Consider the following 18,006-nt stretch of genomic DNA (forward strand, 5'->3'; position numbering starts at 1 on the left):
TTTTGTTTTATCTTTATTTGATTTCATGCTTTCCACCATGACGTTTTGCTTACAATTTCATTCTGACAAACATGTATACAGTAATTTATAAGATAACTTAGGGAGACATTTTAAATGTGTTCTGACTGGCTGCTATCTCGGCCAGCTCTCTCTTATAAAAGAGATTTTCAATCTCAATGGGACTTCCTGGTTAAATAAATACATTTCGTCGCCTCAGCTTGTTACCAGCCTCCATTGGTTAGCTGTGTTTTTTCAGTGGGAGAAGTCTGTGAGCATGAGAGGCCAACTGTTTCAAATGATGTCTCACTCAAATGAGTGCTGGTTGATGGATCAGACACATGCAGAATCTAACACCAATTCCTGCTCACTCCTCAATGCCACCAGTTTCTCCTCCTTTTCCACAGAACAAGACAACTGAGACTTGTTCACATTCTTGTGCCTCCCCGTCTTCTCCATATTTACTGTGTATAGTGACAAATTTAGGCCAAAGCAAGTGTAATTTTCAAGATAGAAAGGTCAACTTGGGCTAAAACTGAAGCTTATCAACTTGGGGAGTTTTCTATATACAAGTGAAGCAGTGATATTAAACATTAACTGATGAAAAATAATAATTTTTTATGAGAATGTGTCAAACAGTCTTTTTTATGCTTTTTTGTGGATGTTGTGTGTGATATTTTGAAATAAAATGGCAGCAAGCCACAGAATCTTATTTTGCTACTTCTCCCTTTGAGTCAGGATACTCCTCGCCAAAATTCTTACTTGTATGACTATTTATGGCATTGTAGTGCACTAATATTTGCATCTACATCATATCGCCAGAAACATGCCAAAAAAGGGTTTCAGGCCCCCTGAGACCAAACGGCCCTGAGCTGGAGGTGCTGGTTATCAACTTGTGATGGTCAAAGTTTCAGGCTAACAGTAAATAATAAATCATCATGAGGGCTGGACCTGGTTCCCGGCCTAGCCAGTTTGCTGCTTCTTGTTTGATGCTGGCGAGAGTTTATGACCTTACACCAAGATTTGGGGAGCCGCAACTCTGGCAAAACTCTCATGATTTTATTCCAACCGTGGAAATTGGCCTGCGACAGTGAAATTGCTCAAAGAGTTCTTTGTGTAAGGCCGACATTACATAACACAAACAGAGACAGATTCAAATACTGACAGACTGAGGATGACACAACTAAACATGACTAAACAAGTCCAACAGAGAGCTGCAGTACTTGATTTCTCATAGTGTTACCTGCTCTTCTGTCCATTTCTCCAAAACCTGAAGCCAAAACCAAGCCAGTTTGTGTGGACTGCCCACAGACTGCCATCTGCAACGTGAACACAGTCATTAAAACCACAGCATTAATATCACAAAAATATCAGGGTTAGGTTTTGGGATGAGATTTTTTGCAGAACTAAAGAAAAGACTGCATTACATTTCTACACACAATGAAAACTAGTGTCTTGTGAACATACAGCTGTGTCACTCACTTCAAACTGTAAGGATGGCAGACAATAGCTTTGATTATGTCTCGTAGCTTTTCTGGAAGTCCTCCCGTCGAGTTAACCAGCTGTGGCACACAGGCACTGGCAAGCTCCCACTCTCCATGCTGCAGGCACCTCTTGAAGTACTCAAACAGGTCCCGAAGGGAGGTCTCAGCCTCACAGCCGAAGGGATGCATGGCCACTTTCACTGTGACACTCCTCTGCTCAGCTGTCACAACTGGACATGCACCTTTTCTTCGATATAGCCAAGGAGGACGCTTGAGCTTTCTCCACCTGAAACAGAGAGAAAAATCAGTCTGAGTTTGACAGAAGTTTAGGTTTATGATCATTCTCTACTCACAGGTTATGCAAAGAGAAGGAATGAAATATAGTGCCGCTGGGGTCATGGTGCAATACATAAAAACAGGGAAGTAAAACAGGCAATAAAGCCAAAAAGCTTGGCTCAGATCAACACAACTCACCCTACATCAATGACAAGACAGGTTAATGAAAATGTACTCTACTTCTCTGTAAAGACAGACATGTTTTTAAATCTACTGACTCATGTAATTACCTATTTTAGATTAACAACGTGATGAGGTGCTGTTCTGATTTAATTGTGAATTTGTCAAAAACAGAAATCTGCTTCTTTGGAAGTATTTTTCTTGTATTAATTTACTTTTTTTTGGAGACTCCTATGTGGATGCACACGTTGCTGTCATTTAAAATTTTTCTGTTTGATTGCTTTACTGTGAATCTTTTTTTTCTATCTTCTGACAAAGTAGTACGGTCCAATTAAAATGTGGTGGCACAGTAATGCAGTGGTCAGCATTGTTGCCTCACAGCAAGAGGGTTCTCGGTTCGAATCTGGGAGGGGGGGTGGGGGGGTGGGGGGGGGTAAATCCTGCTGTGTGGAGTTTGCATGTTCTCCCTGTGTCAGCATGGGTTTCCTCCAGGTGCTCCAGCTTCCTCCCACAGTCCAAAGACATGCAGGTTAATTGGTGACTCTAAATTGCCCGTAGGTGTGAATGTGAGTGTGAATGGTTGTCCGTCTCTATGTGTCAGCCCTGTGATAGTCTGGTGGCTTGTCCAGGGTGAACCCTGCCTCTCACCCGTGTCAACTGGGATAGGCTCCAGCCCCCCCCATGACCCCTAACAACTACGGAAAATGAATGAATGAATGAATGAATGAACATTTTGTTCAAAAAGATCAAACAACAAAAACAATCAATAAAAACAGTTCATTCAAATGAGGAAATAAAAACAAAGAACAATAGCAGCAAACAAAGAAATGTATGTTATTTGAAACAAACAGAATATTTCAGTCTGTAAATAATAACACAATCAAGTTGAGATAAAAGACAATAAAAAGGAAAAAATAATATATTCTTGCAACATACCAGAAAGGTGAAGGCTGGAGTTACAATCTATTTTTTATTCAAATTTACTTGATTTTTTTTAAGCTCTAGTCCTGACCCTTTGTTTCTTAAATGTTCGTATTTCTCCTCTCGTTTTAAACAACTTTTAGATACTTGCAGGTAGTAATTTGACCCTAACCCTTAACACATGATCAATGTGCCATTTTAAAATTTGTAGAACCTTTCATGTAATACACAGTGGGTTAGTTGGTTTCTGATAAGCAGCTGTGTTTGCAATTCTTTTAACTATCTTGAAGCTTAAAAATCAGATTGGATTTGTTTTATATTCATTTCCTCATACTTCATACTTCCTCATAAGTCAACAACAGAGTGTATCCTGAAGTGTGATTTGAGAATTCCTGCAGTTTGTATTGCAATAGATTTTTTTTTTCATTCATTTATTTCATTTTATTTTTTGCACTGGCACAAGTTATGGTTTACAGGATTATATATGATCTATGATCATTCCCAATAATTTATTTCAAGCACTTTAAGTTTCATCATCTGTTATCATGAGTTTGCTGCGGAAATTTGTTACACAACTACCAAAAATAATTAATTAAACTTGTTTGATAACAACCTATTATTCATGCATATTCACTTGAATAACAACTTACGTCACTTGGAGGCAAGATGAGTAACGTTACCTAAGGTGTGAAATGTCATTCAGTTTCTAATATCTCATCTGTGCCTTTAAATGTCTGAGCAAACACACCACGCAAGTTAACAAACAAATTAAAACAACTGTAAACCGAGCTGCTTCAGTCTGATTAAATACGCCTTTAAATTCACTTTAAATGTGTCCCTGTTCCCAGTTTCATTGTTCGCCTCCTCTCAGATTTGACAGCTACCTTTATGTCACTCCTTAGCGTTAGCATTAGCTTAAATCCTGCTGACTGTCTGTAGCTCAAACATTAAGTTAGCTAACTTCCGTAACAGCTAACAGGCACGCGCACAAAGCGTTTACAGGTTAGCGAGTACTCAACAAAGTTACTTACTCATTTCTTTGTGTTGTTTCCCCCTAAACTGGGGACTATTTACACTCCCAGCTCCAGCTCTCTCCTGACCTGTTATGCTAGGCTGCTAGGTGCATGTTAACGAAGGTCATGTGACAGAATCAGCTGATTCTCCTCCGCTGGTTGGTCAAAGGTTGGCACGAGGTGGGCGTTCTCTTCTCCTACTGCTGCCTTCAAGTGCTGTCGGAAATACAGGAATTCAAATAGGAGGACCACGGTAAAACGTCAGATAAATGTTTAATTTGATCTAAATCTGTAGGCAGGAGATTAAAGAAATAGTCTGTAAAAGCTGACAATTTATTTTGTGAACTTGGAAACGATTTCAACCAGCTGGTTTTAAAGCTTTCAACTGTATCACACAGTATCCAGTAGCAGATTGAGTTTGCTCAGTTGCCATGGAGCCAAGGGTGCAAGAAGTACTCAGATCTTTTATTTACCTCAAGGGCGTACATACAGTGCAGTTTGCGCTGGGGCCCCTGAGGTGGATGGGGCATAATTGCCACCTAGAAATATTTGTTAAAAGAACTTCCATTGAATTAAAATAGTGTGTTTTTCCATATATGCTCTCAAAAAGGCAAACCCATTCCTGTCATGGTTTGATGCTTTTGTAAATTAGTATCAGTCTGTTACAAAATTATATGCTTTTTCTACATAAACTATAAAAACAATATAATTTTGAATATAAAAATATTCAGTTAAACTAATAATTTCCTACTTTCTTTTCTAGTTTTGTTCATATCTTCCTGACACCCTGTGTCCTCATATGGGGACATCACATGTTGGGTTTACTTGACCTTATACTTCATTCCACTTAACTTAGACTTGTTGTCCTCGTTTGTGGACACTTTTTTGACCCATCTAGAGGCCCTGGTGGAGCACCGAGAAGACGATCAGACTTGACTATCTAGAGAAGTAAGAGTAATAGCAAGCTTTCTGTTGCTGAATATGTGGAAGGATAATTTGCTCATTACACTAATCCATGTAAAAACAAGATCAGCCATCTCTGCCAAGTCAGTTTGCAGTTGATCCTGACACAAAAGTGGACAAGCACTAAAACCCGATCGCATTTTATGGTTGAAACTTTATTATTAATAATGTTTGTAGTTTGATATGGCAACAAATTTGACCAATTTTAGCAACAGTTACAAGCTAAGACGCTGTAAAATAGGAAGTACTTATTTGAAGACAGTGGAACTTGATTATCGTCTTGTCTGAGGGCACTGGGACTTAATTATCTTTGATAGGGTTTAGTTTCTCATACTGGGTTCTACTGATCCCAAATAACTAGAAGAAATTAAAAATGCATACCAAATGAGGATATACAGATATGTAATGATGATTGCTGGGTAATATTATGTTGATGTTGTCCAATATCAGGTCTGTGTTCGGGCAAGGTAAACTTAAATGTCCCTGAGGGGCAATTGGACATATAGACAGTAGTCATGAGTACAGGTGTCCTTGAGTGCTTTGACAGGCGCCTATAAATAAAATGCATTATTATTAATATCATCATTAAAGGAGCAATAAGCGAAATTCATCATTTCTAGATTGCAGGAATTAAAAAATTGCTATGTGAAGAACTAGAGGTGTAATTTCATCTGGAGTATAGCATGACCTCACACAACCTCTCTCTGTGTTGATCTCCAGCCCATTGTTTACAAGCTGGTCCGGCTGCGCGTTCATGTACGTTCATGAATCTTGAGTTATTAGCGGCTCAGTCCCAGCAATGGGTCAGGCGTTACGGTTGTGTTAAGTTAGTAAGTTAGCCCGGCAGCCCAACTAACATTTTCAATTAGCATTATAAAATGTAGCCTCCCCGTGAGGTTACATTTTTGTAATATATTTGCTGAGATGGAGGCGAGGCTCAGTGACTAGAAGAGCTGATAGAAGCGCTCCATAGCTGTAAGTTACTCCAGTAGCCAGTGGTAGCCGATTCGGCTAGTGCTAACACCGGGAGCTAACGCTAACATTCCTCCTCTTCTCCATGAGTGAGAGCGATGTTTTAGCCTAGCGGGCAGCTGGCTCGCGGGCTGCCCGCTAGGCTAAAATATTGCTTCAGGTTAAAGTGGGAAGAAGCAGCGAGTTTATCGGGCAGCTGAGTGAAGCTGGGTGAAGTGGAGGCTGTGGGGGAAACACCGGGATGGGTTAATGTCCGGAGCTTGAGCAGCCCACGAGCCAGGCAGGCAGCCTGGCAGGCTCTAGCTGATGGGTCCATGTCATTGGTTCGACAGCCCATTGGTTCGACATCCCATTAGTCCAACTGTCCGCGGTGCTGAACGGCTTGCGACGGGCGTATGGTGCGCCCCGACTGTCTTGAGGCAGAGCAGGCTCACGGTTTATGTGTTTGTCACTTTGTTTTTCATTTTAACCCACACCATGATCTTTTCCTGACCCTAACCAAGTGGTTTTTGTGCCTAAACCTGACCAGACCTTAACCACAGGGCATCATGATGATTTCGGAACGGACTTTGGAACAATGGGTTTAATATGGTCGGAACAATGGGATGTCGAACCAATGGGCTGTCGAACCAATGGGCAGTTCCCCTAGCCGATTCGGATCCCGGCTAGTGCTAACACCGGGAGCTAACGCTAACGTTCCTACTCTTCTCCGTGAGTGAGAGCGATGTTTTAGCCTAGCAGGCAGCCCGCGAGCCTGGTGGGCAGCCTGGCGGGCTGCTCAAGCTCCGGACATTAACCCATCCCGGTGTTTCCTCCGCAGCCTCCACTTGGGGGTTGGGGGTGGAGGGCAGAGGTAGAGGGAGGAGTGGCTCATGACACACTTTGTTTTGGTCTACAGGCAGTGCACAGCAGCAAACCTAGCGGTGAAACGATTTCGCTTTTTGCCCCTTTAAGAACCTGAAAATTGTACTTAAGTATGGTGCTTGAGTAAATGTACTTAGTTACTTTCCACCACTGTATGGAGCTGGGGATGTTCAAACTTTGCATAGATGTTTAAGTTAAGGCAGATGAGAAGCTCTGTGGCTCAGTTGCCATGGCAATTTAGTATATTCAATCTGCTGATGAGGACCTTGATGCGGTTGGAGGCCTTCAGCTGAGATTTCTTTTTTTTTTTAATAAAGGCTGTTAGTAATGTTTGGTATGGAAAAAAATCTGTCTTTTGTGCTATAAACCATTTGAGATCAACAGGTACACAGGAAATGCTCTCGGGCCACAGATTCACTGTTTGGCAATACTTTTACGGTAATTTGATTAATTGCAAGTTAGTTTAATAATATGCAACATTAAAGCACGATATAAACTGAAATGGAACTCTTTTAATGCCAATAATAGCCCTATTCCAACTGACATTATGCTCACATGGTGCATATTCTCATTTAATTAAATTATAACCAAACTAACTTTGGGGTGGGGGTGTGAAATGTAGTGTTGTGTGAAAATACTCTGTTACAAGACAAAGTACTACATTCAAAATGTAACTTAAGCAAAAGTATTGACTTAAAATATCCTTAAAGTAAAGGTACTCATTATGCAAATTACCAATTTCAGAATAATGTGCATTATATTACTGGATTATAATTATTAGTGTGTCAGTGTGTTCATCATTAATGTCACAGCTGGTAAAGGTGAGGATAATTTAATTACTTTATATACTGCTGAGTGGTTTATTCTATAATTTTACATCAAAACGTATTAGCTGATTTTTAATTTGTTTCACTAATCTGAATCTATAAAGTGACTAAAGTTATGGAATGTGGTGGAGTAGAAGTATAGAGTTGCATAAAATCAAAATACTCAAGTAAAGTACAAGTACATTAAATCTGTACTTAAGTACAGTACTTGAGTAAATGGACTTATCTTAAAACTTCAATTAATAGCCCGGGCTATTATTTGCTTAAATAACTAAAACCAGCAGGCCTATATTTGGGACAGGCCTTTAATACACTTCACACAAAACTGTTGCTCAGCAAAGATTGAGAAATATGATCAGATGATTTATTTAAATCAGTATGAAAATTACTTGTATAAAAATTAGGATCTAGCTCTGACAGACAGAGGATAACAGCACCCAGCACACCATCACAGCACCACTTTGTCCTGTTAAAAAAATATTCACAATTTGGATTAATTTTATATGAAAAACACATCTGATTCTTTTGATCTGAGGACCCTTATGGACTAAAGGAATATGAATAACTTATCAGCTAATCAAGGAATGGACACATAGTCTGACTTAATGACCGCCTCAGAAGAAGAGTCACAATTTGTTTTCGTGACGCCAGTAAATCTGAATGAATCAAGGTCTTCTCTGGTGCTCATGGTTTCAGTAAAATGAAGTCAACCGATCTAACAATGTGTAGCATCTCCATATTGACAAAAGTTTAGATTTGTATGTGCGATCTAAACAGTTACACTGCTTGGCAACGAGTCCAGGAGTCTAATTGAGACAGGCCATAGTGGTGGACCCAGCACTCATCCATAGTAATGAATTAGCAAGAAAATTGTCATCAGCTTCAAACAGTTCTAAATTGTTCCTTGACATGGTGCTTCTGCTCAGCAGTCAGAAGATGTGGGGCCCATCGAGCAGAAACTTTTGAGAAGCTAAGCTCATTCTTCAGAATATGATCTGCCCACTCTTTGTAAGATCCCCAATCTGTCTTGCTACTTGATGTGTTGACAATCAGCGATCTTGCATGATCATGTCCAGGGCAAGGTCCAGGTTTTCTTTGGTGGTGGCAGTTGATGGTCTCTCTGACCTCGGCTCATCTTCAACACTCTCCCTGCCACGCTTGAATTCTTGTACCCAGGGTTTGACTGTGGCATATGAAGGGGCATTGTCGTGAAAAGTATTGAGCATATCTTAGTGGTGACATTCCTTTGAGGTGAAGATATTTGATCATAGCACGATACTCTGATTTCTCCATTTTCAACAAATCAGTGACCACTATTCACCTCAGGAATCTGCAAAAATAAAACAAAAAGAGTTTGAAACATGCTGATAATAGGGAAAGGTGCTAGATTATAAAAAAAAGAAATATCATTTGGCTTGTCTTGCTACTCATTTTCTGGGTTAGGCTCAAAACTTTAGTCACCCCTTGTATTTGTCAAAATGTGTTGCCAAACTACAGTAGTAAAAGGGACTGGGCGTTTAATTGAAGTTTTACGGTAAATACATTCCAACACTGCTGAACTGGACCACCACTGAGATTTAACCAAGTTCTGTTGCTGGAAAAGAGGAAACAAGATAGATTTACTTTTTTACTTTCCTCCTACAAATGAGGCTATTATTATTATTATTATTATTATTATTATCTTTATTATTGTTGTAAGTTGTAAGAAGAAGAAGAAGAAGAAAGATGGTCTTAAATGCAAAATTAAGACCAAAAACATAAAATAAAATAAGAGTCTAAAGACAGGACGATACTGAACTGTCTTCAGTAATGTTTACGCACCAGTTGAACGAGCACAACCGTGACCAGTGAAGGCAGCATCAGGTTGAAGGTTGCAGCACACAGTGTCCTTCACTATAGAAATGTGAAGCAGACAGTTACTGCATACTGACAGAGCAGCTTCAAAATGACGCAACAGAAAACCACACCTCACATTGGTTCCCCCAAAACAGCCTCCTCCTTTAACCAACTTTTCATGCAGATAATTAATATTGAACTGTGTCTATTCAGCTTTATAATACATCCCCCTCTCCGCCCGTCTCCCACCATCACCGCCAAATTGGGAGCCTGTCTCTATGACAACGTAGTACAGGCGGGGTTTGCCAGCTGGAGGCAGAGTCAATCAGTCCTCAGTTGGCATCACCGGCTCGAAACCTCCACACCGCATCACGCCCTGAGTGGAATGGAAGAAAAGGACAAGAAAGAGAATGTATGTAGCTGTGTGCTCTTTGTCAGCTTTACGGCATGCATTGCATCATTTCAGCAAAAATATAATTTCATTCACTGTGTGTGTCTTCGGAGGGAAATAGAGGAGCTTAGTTTGTCCAGCTGAGTCACTGGTTGTTTAGGATGTGGATCAATACAGCTATTGTTCCCATCGGTGCCATAGGCTGCAGCTCAGCGCAGATTGAGACCTCAGGAGGCTGCATGATGAGGGACCATGGTGCATTAATACACGAAGTGTGTTTAGGTGTAGGCCTCACCCTGTTTGACCGCTCATCAAAACATGTCTATTGTTTCACAGGGGGAGTACACCGGAGAGATAAAGGGTGGGCTGCGGCCTTCAATGAAACTGGTCGTTATGGGAATTATTAACCAAAAACCTAAGAAGTAAGTGCACACACCTGTTTTCACTTCGGAATAAAAAGCGGAATATACATTACTGATGTACTGTCGTGCACGTGACGTGGCAGCCAATTAAAGTCAGTCATAAAAAAATCCCCAAACCAGGATTGTGAAAGCGCACAGACAGCTGCTGCCTGTGTTTGAGCGCATATGCCAACCACCCAGCTAGTGCCTGTTTTGGGAAAATATCTTTGTAATGTCAGTGCGTTTCCTAATTATAGGTTAGTATGTGAATGTGCGTGGGAGAGCTGCAAAATCCCATGAAATCTGAAGAGTCACACTGGGATTGCTTTGGTTTGATAACATCAGCTGGTTGTATAGTGATTCAGACTTTAATCGAGGTCCAGTTATAGATGAAAATTAGGCTGCACCAAAGACAACACTAGAAAAATAAACCGTGATGCTGAACTTTTTTTTTATATCAGCAAACTCATTTTTAGCAGCAGGGACATCAGGACCTCTCAAATGACCCTTTTCCTAAATAGGCTACTGAATGCAACATGACAGAGCTTTTTATTTTGATTCCTATTTCTTAGGAATGATTGTGTAGCTGGGTTCAGGATAAAGGCCAAGTTAACTGTTACTCAGAGCTTGCCAGATGCCAAATCTACTGTGTGGGTCATCAAAAAGGTGCAGCCAAAACATTTTCTTTGTCGTCTTGGTGCTCAGATCAGGTTCAAATAAAATGTAAATTACCAAAAACTGTAAAAAAAAAATAAATAAATAATAAAAATAAAAAAAAATAAAAATACAATGCCAATTACATAGCATGAACTCCCTGCAAAATGGAAGATTTATGCAGAAAAGTGTTGTTTATAATTTTTATGCTTGCATGTATCACGACCATGTACATGATCACTGTGTAAAAAGTATTCCAATCATTTACTTATTGGTAAAAGTATTAACACCACATTGTAAAATACTCCCAGTTAAGTAAAAGTCTTAGACTCAAAGTGTTTCATAAGTAAAAGTACTGAAGTAATGCAGCAAATGTACCTACAAGTTCTCCTGTTGATGCATTTACATGTATGCAATACATGGGGTGGCAGTATCTCAGTTCATAGAGGCTTGGCTTGGGACCTGAAGGATTGCAGGATTGCATTGAGTATGAAGCGTGGACAGGTAGCTGAAGAGGTGCCAGTTCGCCTCCTAGGCACTGCCGATGTTCCCTTGGGCAAGGCACCGAAACCCCAAATGCTTGGGGTCCCTGTCCAAGGCAGCCCCCTCACTCTGACATCTCGGCATATAATGCATGTATAGGTCATGCTGGTGCATGGGTGTGTATTTTGGGCCTGTGTGTATGTGACAATGGAGTATATCTATCTTTATCTAACTACTAACTTAACTACTTAACTACTTTATATAATGTCTGATGGTCAAATGTTTAGCAGTGCATCGTATTCTATAAATGATATCATATATCTATGATCATGTTTTCTCTGTAAAAATATTAATCTGTAAAGTAACTATATTTTCCTCTGAAGTGGAGTAGAAGTCACATAAAATGCAAATACTCAAGTACAAGTACTTCAAAATTGTACTAAAGTACAGCATTTGTGTTTTGAGTAAATTTACTTTACTACTACTGACAACTGGGCAAAAATAAACAGTAGACCAAATAAATTCTCCTGCAGAAATAAGCCAACATGTCCTCTACACATTTTTTTTATTGATGAGTGTGCTTATGCCCACTATCAACTATAAATCTGTTATTAAGTCTTCATTAAATGCATCATTGCTACATTACAGTTAAGATAAAGACCAGAAGATGTCACTGTTCTCCAGATAATCTACACAGATATATAACCCAGCTGATTCATCAGAAGATAATGAAAGGCAAACAGACAGAGAAGCTACGTCAGCAGTGGAGGAGGAAGTATAGATCCTTTACTTAAGTAAAAGTACTAATAAAACACTGTAAAAAAAAAAACAAACAAAAAAAAACAGTACAAGTAAAAGTCCTGCAATGAAAATATTACCTAAATAATATCAGTACTTAAAGTATTCAAAGTAAACGTATTCAGTAATGTAAAAGCAGGATATTACTGTTGTAGCTGTTTGAGGTGGAGCTCATTTTCAACTATTTTCTATCTACTGAAACGAATGATTATTTTCTCTATTAATCAACTGTTTGTTTTTTATTTGTCAAATAAATAAATGAATAAAATAGAGAGATATACCGTCACAATTGTCCAGAGCCCAATGTGACACCTTCATAATGTTTGTTTTGTCAGAACAACAGTCAAAACCTCAACATCCAAAAATATCTAATTAAATTATTAAAAGAAAAAGGCGCAAATCTTCACATTTAAGAAGCTGAGAGCATGAAAATTAACTAAATTATTATCAAAAAAGAGGCCAAATAATTTGATATCAACTGCCTTATTAATTATTTCAGTCGTACTTGAACATTTGCAAATGTGTGCAAAAATCTTTTAATTTGTAAAGCAACTGAAGCTGTCAAATAATTTTAGTAGAGTAAAATGTGCAGTATCTGCCTCTGAGATGTAGTGGAGCACAAGTGGCATGGGGAGAAATACTCAAGTACCTCAGATTGACAGTGCTTGACTTAAACATACTGAGTTACATTTGACCTCTGCGTGAGTCTTTTCTTTAACTTTCATAAACTCTTGTCCGTCCCTGATGTCTCGTGTGTGTGTCTCCGAGCAGCATCGAGGTGGTTCTGTCCAGTAAGCCTCAGGAGGAGGACGCAGAGGGAGATGTGGGACTTCAGTTAAAGGTGAGCTTCATGGATAAAGCCGTCCATCGCAACGCCCGCCTGGCTGGAAAGTGGGGAAGACCTGAAACTACCCTCTCCTTCTTTCCCTTTGCATCCGGGGAATCCTTCAAGGTACGTTTGCATTTTCTGACGTTATGTTCATAGCCTGTGGGTGGTAAGATGACACTTGCTCAGTGATTGACAGTGAGAGCCACAGTGGAATAAACTTGAACTCCTACAACATCTTAACATGTTAGTACACTTCTTTCTGTTGAGTGATGTAATGTGTGTGATGCAGGAGTTACTGTAAACTTATGTCTGCAGTTACACTCAGTGTGAATCACTCTGCAAGTCAGCTTTAAACATACACTACAGGCAAATCTGTCTGCCTGGCTAATGACAGGAAGTAATGGGTCTGTCTTTGAGTTGTTGCATCAAAATCCAATAATCACATGACATGCCATTACAAAAATGTACGCTTGCAAGACCTGCTGTGAATCGAATTCATGCTGCAGAGAATGTAACAGGGTCGGTGATTATGATCCATTATGACTGAAGCATTAGCTTCAGCCCAAGAATTTTTTCCTTAAAGCTCCTAAAAACATGGTTTCAGATCTTACTGTATCTTACAGATGTTCATGACTAAACAAGCAACAAAGTTAAAGTTCAGGGAAAAAACACAAATACAGAAATATCTCAAGTCAAATAACTAAGACTGTTCCAAGTGTTCATGTCAGACCACGTCGCTCACTGTAAGAAATATTTTCAGGGCCTTTAAAGGTCCAGCATTAGGATGTCATGGCATCTAGCAATAAGGTTGCAGAACTTAAACTTCTTTCTTGTGCCAAGGAGAACTACCCCACCCAGCAAAACCTCGTTTAAGACTTTGAAAAGACAACATCTCAACAACATTTAGATTTGGTTGACAAGCATAAGGTGAAAAGATGTCTTTTTCAAGTTGTTCAAAAGGCTATTTTTAAACCATAACAGTCAGTACGTTTACATGCACAGTTTAATTCCACTTTTAATTGGAATGAACGGCCATTCTGATTAAAAGTGGTCATGTAAACGGTCATTCCGATTGAAAATTAAATCCAATTAAAGGGGGTGGTTTATTCCGTTTGTCATTCCGAATGAAAGAATTTTGTGTGCATGTATGCACTCATTCCTCTTTAAGTTTATTCCGGTCTTTGTGCGCATGCTCGTTTTCTTGCCCTTCTTGTGCTATGACGTATATAGCGCGCATAGCAATGGGCTGCATAGCAACAGGCTGAGATAGAGCAGTCGGACTTGTTGCACTCACCGGTTTCCATTCGCCACAGCACGGTCTTCTACCTCCCTTCTTCGACCTTCTACCTCCCTTCTCCTCCTCAACAGACGAAGCATTAGCAGAACAAGATTGTTGTCGTACTGCTGCTTCAATAATATAAGCAAAACACGCCCGAAAAAGGCACTAATAACGGCGTTGTCAAGCATCTTGTTATCCGGAGCGAGGACCACAGTATTTTCTTACGGTAAACGTAAACACGTAACATCCGCCCCGCCCCCTATCCAATCAGAAACCTTCCCTGCCCCAAACCTTGCGCAGACCTGAATAAAGGCGATTGAACTGATCTCCCATGTAAACCCTCATTCGGAATGAATATTTCCCATGTAAACTACCTGGAAAAACTTTAATTCCGAATGTTTTCATTCAGATTTATTTCATTCCGAATGAGAAGCCATCATGTAACCGCAGCCAGTCATTCGTCATCTCAGTATTTGCTGAGATTTTGCAAATGTGATCTTATTGGGATAAATTTGGGCCAATCAGACAGACTAAACACAGCCTAATTTTCAAGGACTATTCTAGGCTAAATAAAGTGCAGGATGGGCCGTACAGATTTACCCCAAAGAATAGCGTCCATTGATGTCTGGTGCTAGGTGGGTGGTGGCTGACATGAAAATGCAAAAACACAAATGGCCTCGTAGAGCAGGTGTTTGATTTGTCCGTTTTGGGCTACTGTAGAGACAACATGGCGGACTCTGTGGAAGAGGACCTGCTCCATATGTAGATATTAATGGCTCATTCTAAGATAACGAAAATACAATTCTTATATCCAGGTGATTATAAACTAATGGAAACATAGTGATCAATAATATATATCACTGATGCCAGTAGATGCCTCTAAATCCTGAACGCTGGACCTTTAAGTTGCGAGCAAGTTTTAGTGTATAAATATTGACGGCATGTAATTAGATAGATTTACTTGTACTAGTCACTAGTTAATAAGTTTAGGTACTTATACTTCCACTTTACAGCGCTTTTAACTTTTACTTTATTACATTTTAGATGCAAATATTGTCCTTTTTACTCCACAATGTTTATTTTAAAGCTTGAGTTACTTTGCAGATTTATGTTATTAATACAAAATATAAATTAACTAATAATGATGTATTATTATAGGTTAAACTACTCAGCAGAACAGGCTTTAAAGTAATTAAAATTAGCTCTACATTTACCAACTGCAACATCAAAGTAATGTACACTAGTCCATACCCACTGGTAGCTTTGTCACCTTCTACCTATGCCAATCCTCAATGCCTATGTGCAGTTTCACATAGATTGACCACGTCAGTGAGTAGAAAAACATGGGACAGACAGAATGACTGACTGACAGAATTACACGCTGACAATTTCCGTGATTATGTACAGCATACCATACCATGACTTAGTCATACCAAAAATTAGAAAAAAAAATACAAAACATTGGTCCACAGGGGGAGCCACAGCAATTGATCGCATTTTAGCCGTTTTTAAGCATTTTTCTGTTGTTATAGTGCCACCCAGTTGCCAGTTAGAGTTAAATTTCTCCAGTCACCTTGAGGCGTCCTGTTCTACATATCTACCAAGTTTAGTAAAAATCCATATGGCGGTTAGGCCTAGATAAGAAATGAGCTCTCTAGCGCCCCCATTTTGTTTGATGGGGTCAATAATGGAGGGGTACCCTCAGATTATGTGTGGTCATATGCCTACAAAGTTGCGTGGTGATGGGTGAAACCCTTGAGATGTTATACACCTTTATGTGATGAGCCACGCCCTCCGCAATATTCATTGCCTTATAGAAGCTCAGTTTGAGTAAGTTTTCCAACTTTTGCCAAGAGGGAACTTTAGATATTGGTCCCTAGATTATGTTCATGTTCAAAAAAATGGAGGAAAATCTATATAAGCAGAAGTTATGGGTTCTTGAGGCAAATGTGTTCCTCATGAGGAGAGGCATCTCTGTGCAAAGTTTCATGTCTCTACGACATACGGGGCATGAGATATGCCCATTCAAAGTTTGCAATTTCAATCGGTTGCTATAGCGCCCCCCTTTGGCCAATTGATGTAATATTGCTTCATTCGCATCCTCCCATGACCCTCTACCACTGTGCCAAATTTCACATGGATTGACCAAGTCAGTGAGGAGAAAAATGTGGAACAGAGACACAGACACACCAACACACCCACAGACAGAGTTTTTGTCATTATATAGTAAGATACAGTGTATTAGTAATTATAATACAGTTGCCTCACAGCAAGTGTGTTCCTGGTTCAAACTCAAGATGGGGGAGCCCTTCTAAGTTTGCACGTTCTTCCCGTGTCAGTGTGGGTTTTCTCCAGGTACTCCAGCTTCCTCCCACAGTCCAAAGACTTGCAGGTTAATTGGTGACTCTAAACTGTCCGTAGGTGTGAATGTGAGTGTGAATGGTACCCCACCTCGCACCCAATGCACCCAATGCGAGGCACGGTACACCTGGGGTAGGCTCCAGCTCCCCATGACCCCCAACAGGACAGGCGGTTACAGAAAATGAATGAATGAATATTACTGAAATGTGCCATTCTGCACTTTTGGTACTTTAAGTATATTTTGATGCCAACACTTATGTGCTTTCACTTCAGTGAGATTTTTATTGCATGACTTTTACTTGTAGAGAGTATTTTACACTACAGTATTACTACTTCTACTTATGTAAAAGATTTGAGCACCTCTCCCAACTCTGAACATTTCACACCCATCACTCTTCATACTCTGCTGACTGAATGGGTCTGTTTTAATTGTTTACAATTTACAAAATATAAGTGACTGACGTTCTCCTCCTCTTCATCCCCTCTGGCTGTCAGATGGAGATCGTTTGTGAGCACCAGCAGTTTCGTATCTTGGTGGACGGACAGCCTCTGTGTGGATTCACCCACCGCATCTCCCGGCTCGCCTCCCTCACTGCCTTACGAGTCTTTGGAGACCTACAGCTCACCAAGGTGGCCTAGCAGCAGCTTCTCGCCTACAGATTAACAACCTGAGGATGTTCCGGGGACAGTGTACAACACATACGGTTAGAATAGAACTACTTTTTGAGTGAATAAATTAACCCATGATGGGGATGTGGGGAAACAAAATTAAAAACCTGCCTCGTAATCACGTGTCAAGACAAAGTGCCTTCACTAGATTACCTGTTTGGGGACTTGAAGATAATGACTGAATGTGACAGTCATGCTAAATGTCTTAAATCAACCGAGGAATGTGATTTGAACCGAAAGCAAAAGTGGTCGAAGCTATAACATTTTCCCTTTGCACAAACGTGATGTGTCACTGCTGTAAAAGGCGTGCTGCATCCGTCTTTGTGTGTTTAAAAATCTCAGACGTTTGTCTTTGATTTCTCTGGAGTTAACCTTTGAAAGCACTTACGTTTACGAGCGCCTGCATGAAGATGAATGTTTCTGAAATCAGCTGATTGTCATTCTGTGCCCGACTAAGTACTGTAACAGGTGTAATAATGTAAAACAGTTTAGCCTACAGTAGTGCATGCCAGTTATACACACAGTGTGTTTGATTTCTCTCAGTTTGCCTTCAGATTACACACCTGGAGGGATTATAGGTTATGTCACACTTTCTGTTATTGTACTTTTATCAGCTTGTGTACTTTTCTCCTCCCCCGAGCACTTTTTATGTGAATGTTTCATATTGGCTTTACTTCACTGCAATAAATCACTTTTGTTGTTATTGTGTTTGTTGTTTTCTGCTCTGTGGTCGAGAAACAGCTTCCTGGATTTACTCCAAACCCTGCTGTGCAGTATCATATATCATGAGGTATTGTCTCACTAATGA

General features: G+C 39.9%; 2 protein-coding genes across 3 annotated transcripts in view; one reads left to right on the top strand and one right to left on the bottom strand.

The window, feature by feature from the left end:
• zfyve26 (zinc finger, FYVE domain containing 26) overlaps positions 1-3,985 on the bottom strand; it is a 42,803-nt gene extending 38,818 nt beyond the window's left edge. For both annotated transcript variants that reach the window (XM_049596976.1, XM_049596975.1), the window contains exons 1-3: positions 3,890-3,985; positions 1,480-1,767; positions 1,241-1,316 (exon numbers count right to left, since the gene is read on the bottom strand). In XM_049596976.1, the coding sequence (XP_049452933.1) occupies positions 1,241-1,316; positions 1,480-1,670 (267 nt within the window). In that variant the 5' untranslated portion in view covers positions 1,671-1,767; positions 3,890-3,985. The remainder of the gene's footprint in view (positions 1-1,240; positions 1,317-1,479; positions 1,768-3,889) is intronic.
• A 5,589-nt stretch (positions 3,986-9,574) lies between these two features.
• si:ch211-10a23.2 (Galectin-related protein A-like) lies at positions 9,575-17,901 on the top strand. Its single transcript, XM_049595948.1, has 4 exons — positions 9,575-9,745; positions 10,061-10,146; positions 12,832-13,012; positions 17,025-17,901. Exons 1-4 carry the CDS (start codon positions 9,719-9,721, stop codon positions 17,166-17,168), a joined length of 438 nt encoding a protein of 145 aa, XP_049451905.1. The 5' UTR covers positions 9,575-9,718; the 3' UTR covers positions 17,169-17,901.
• The last annotated feature ends 105 nt before the right edge of the window (positions 17,902-18,006 follow it).

Source organism: Epinephelus fuscoguttatus, linkage group LG14 (assembly GCF_011397635.1).
Source record: "Epinephelus fuscoguttatus linkage group LG14, E.fuscoguttatus.final_Chr_v1".
In the NCBI taxonomy this organism is placed as follows: domain Eukaryota; kingdom Metazoa; phylum Chordata; class Actinopteri; order Perciformes; family Serranidae; genus Epinephelus; species Epinephelus fuscoguttatus.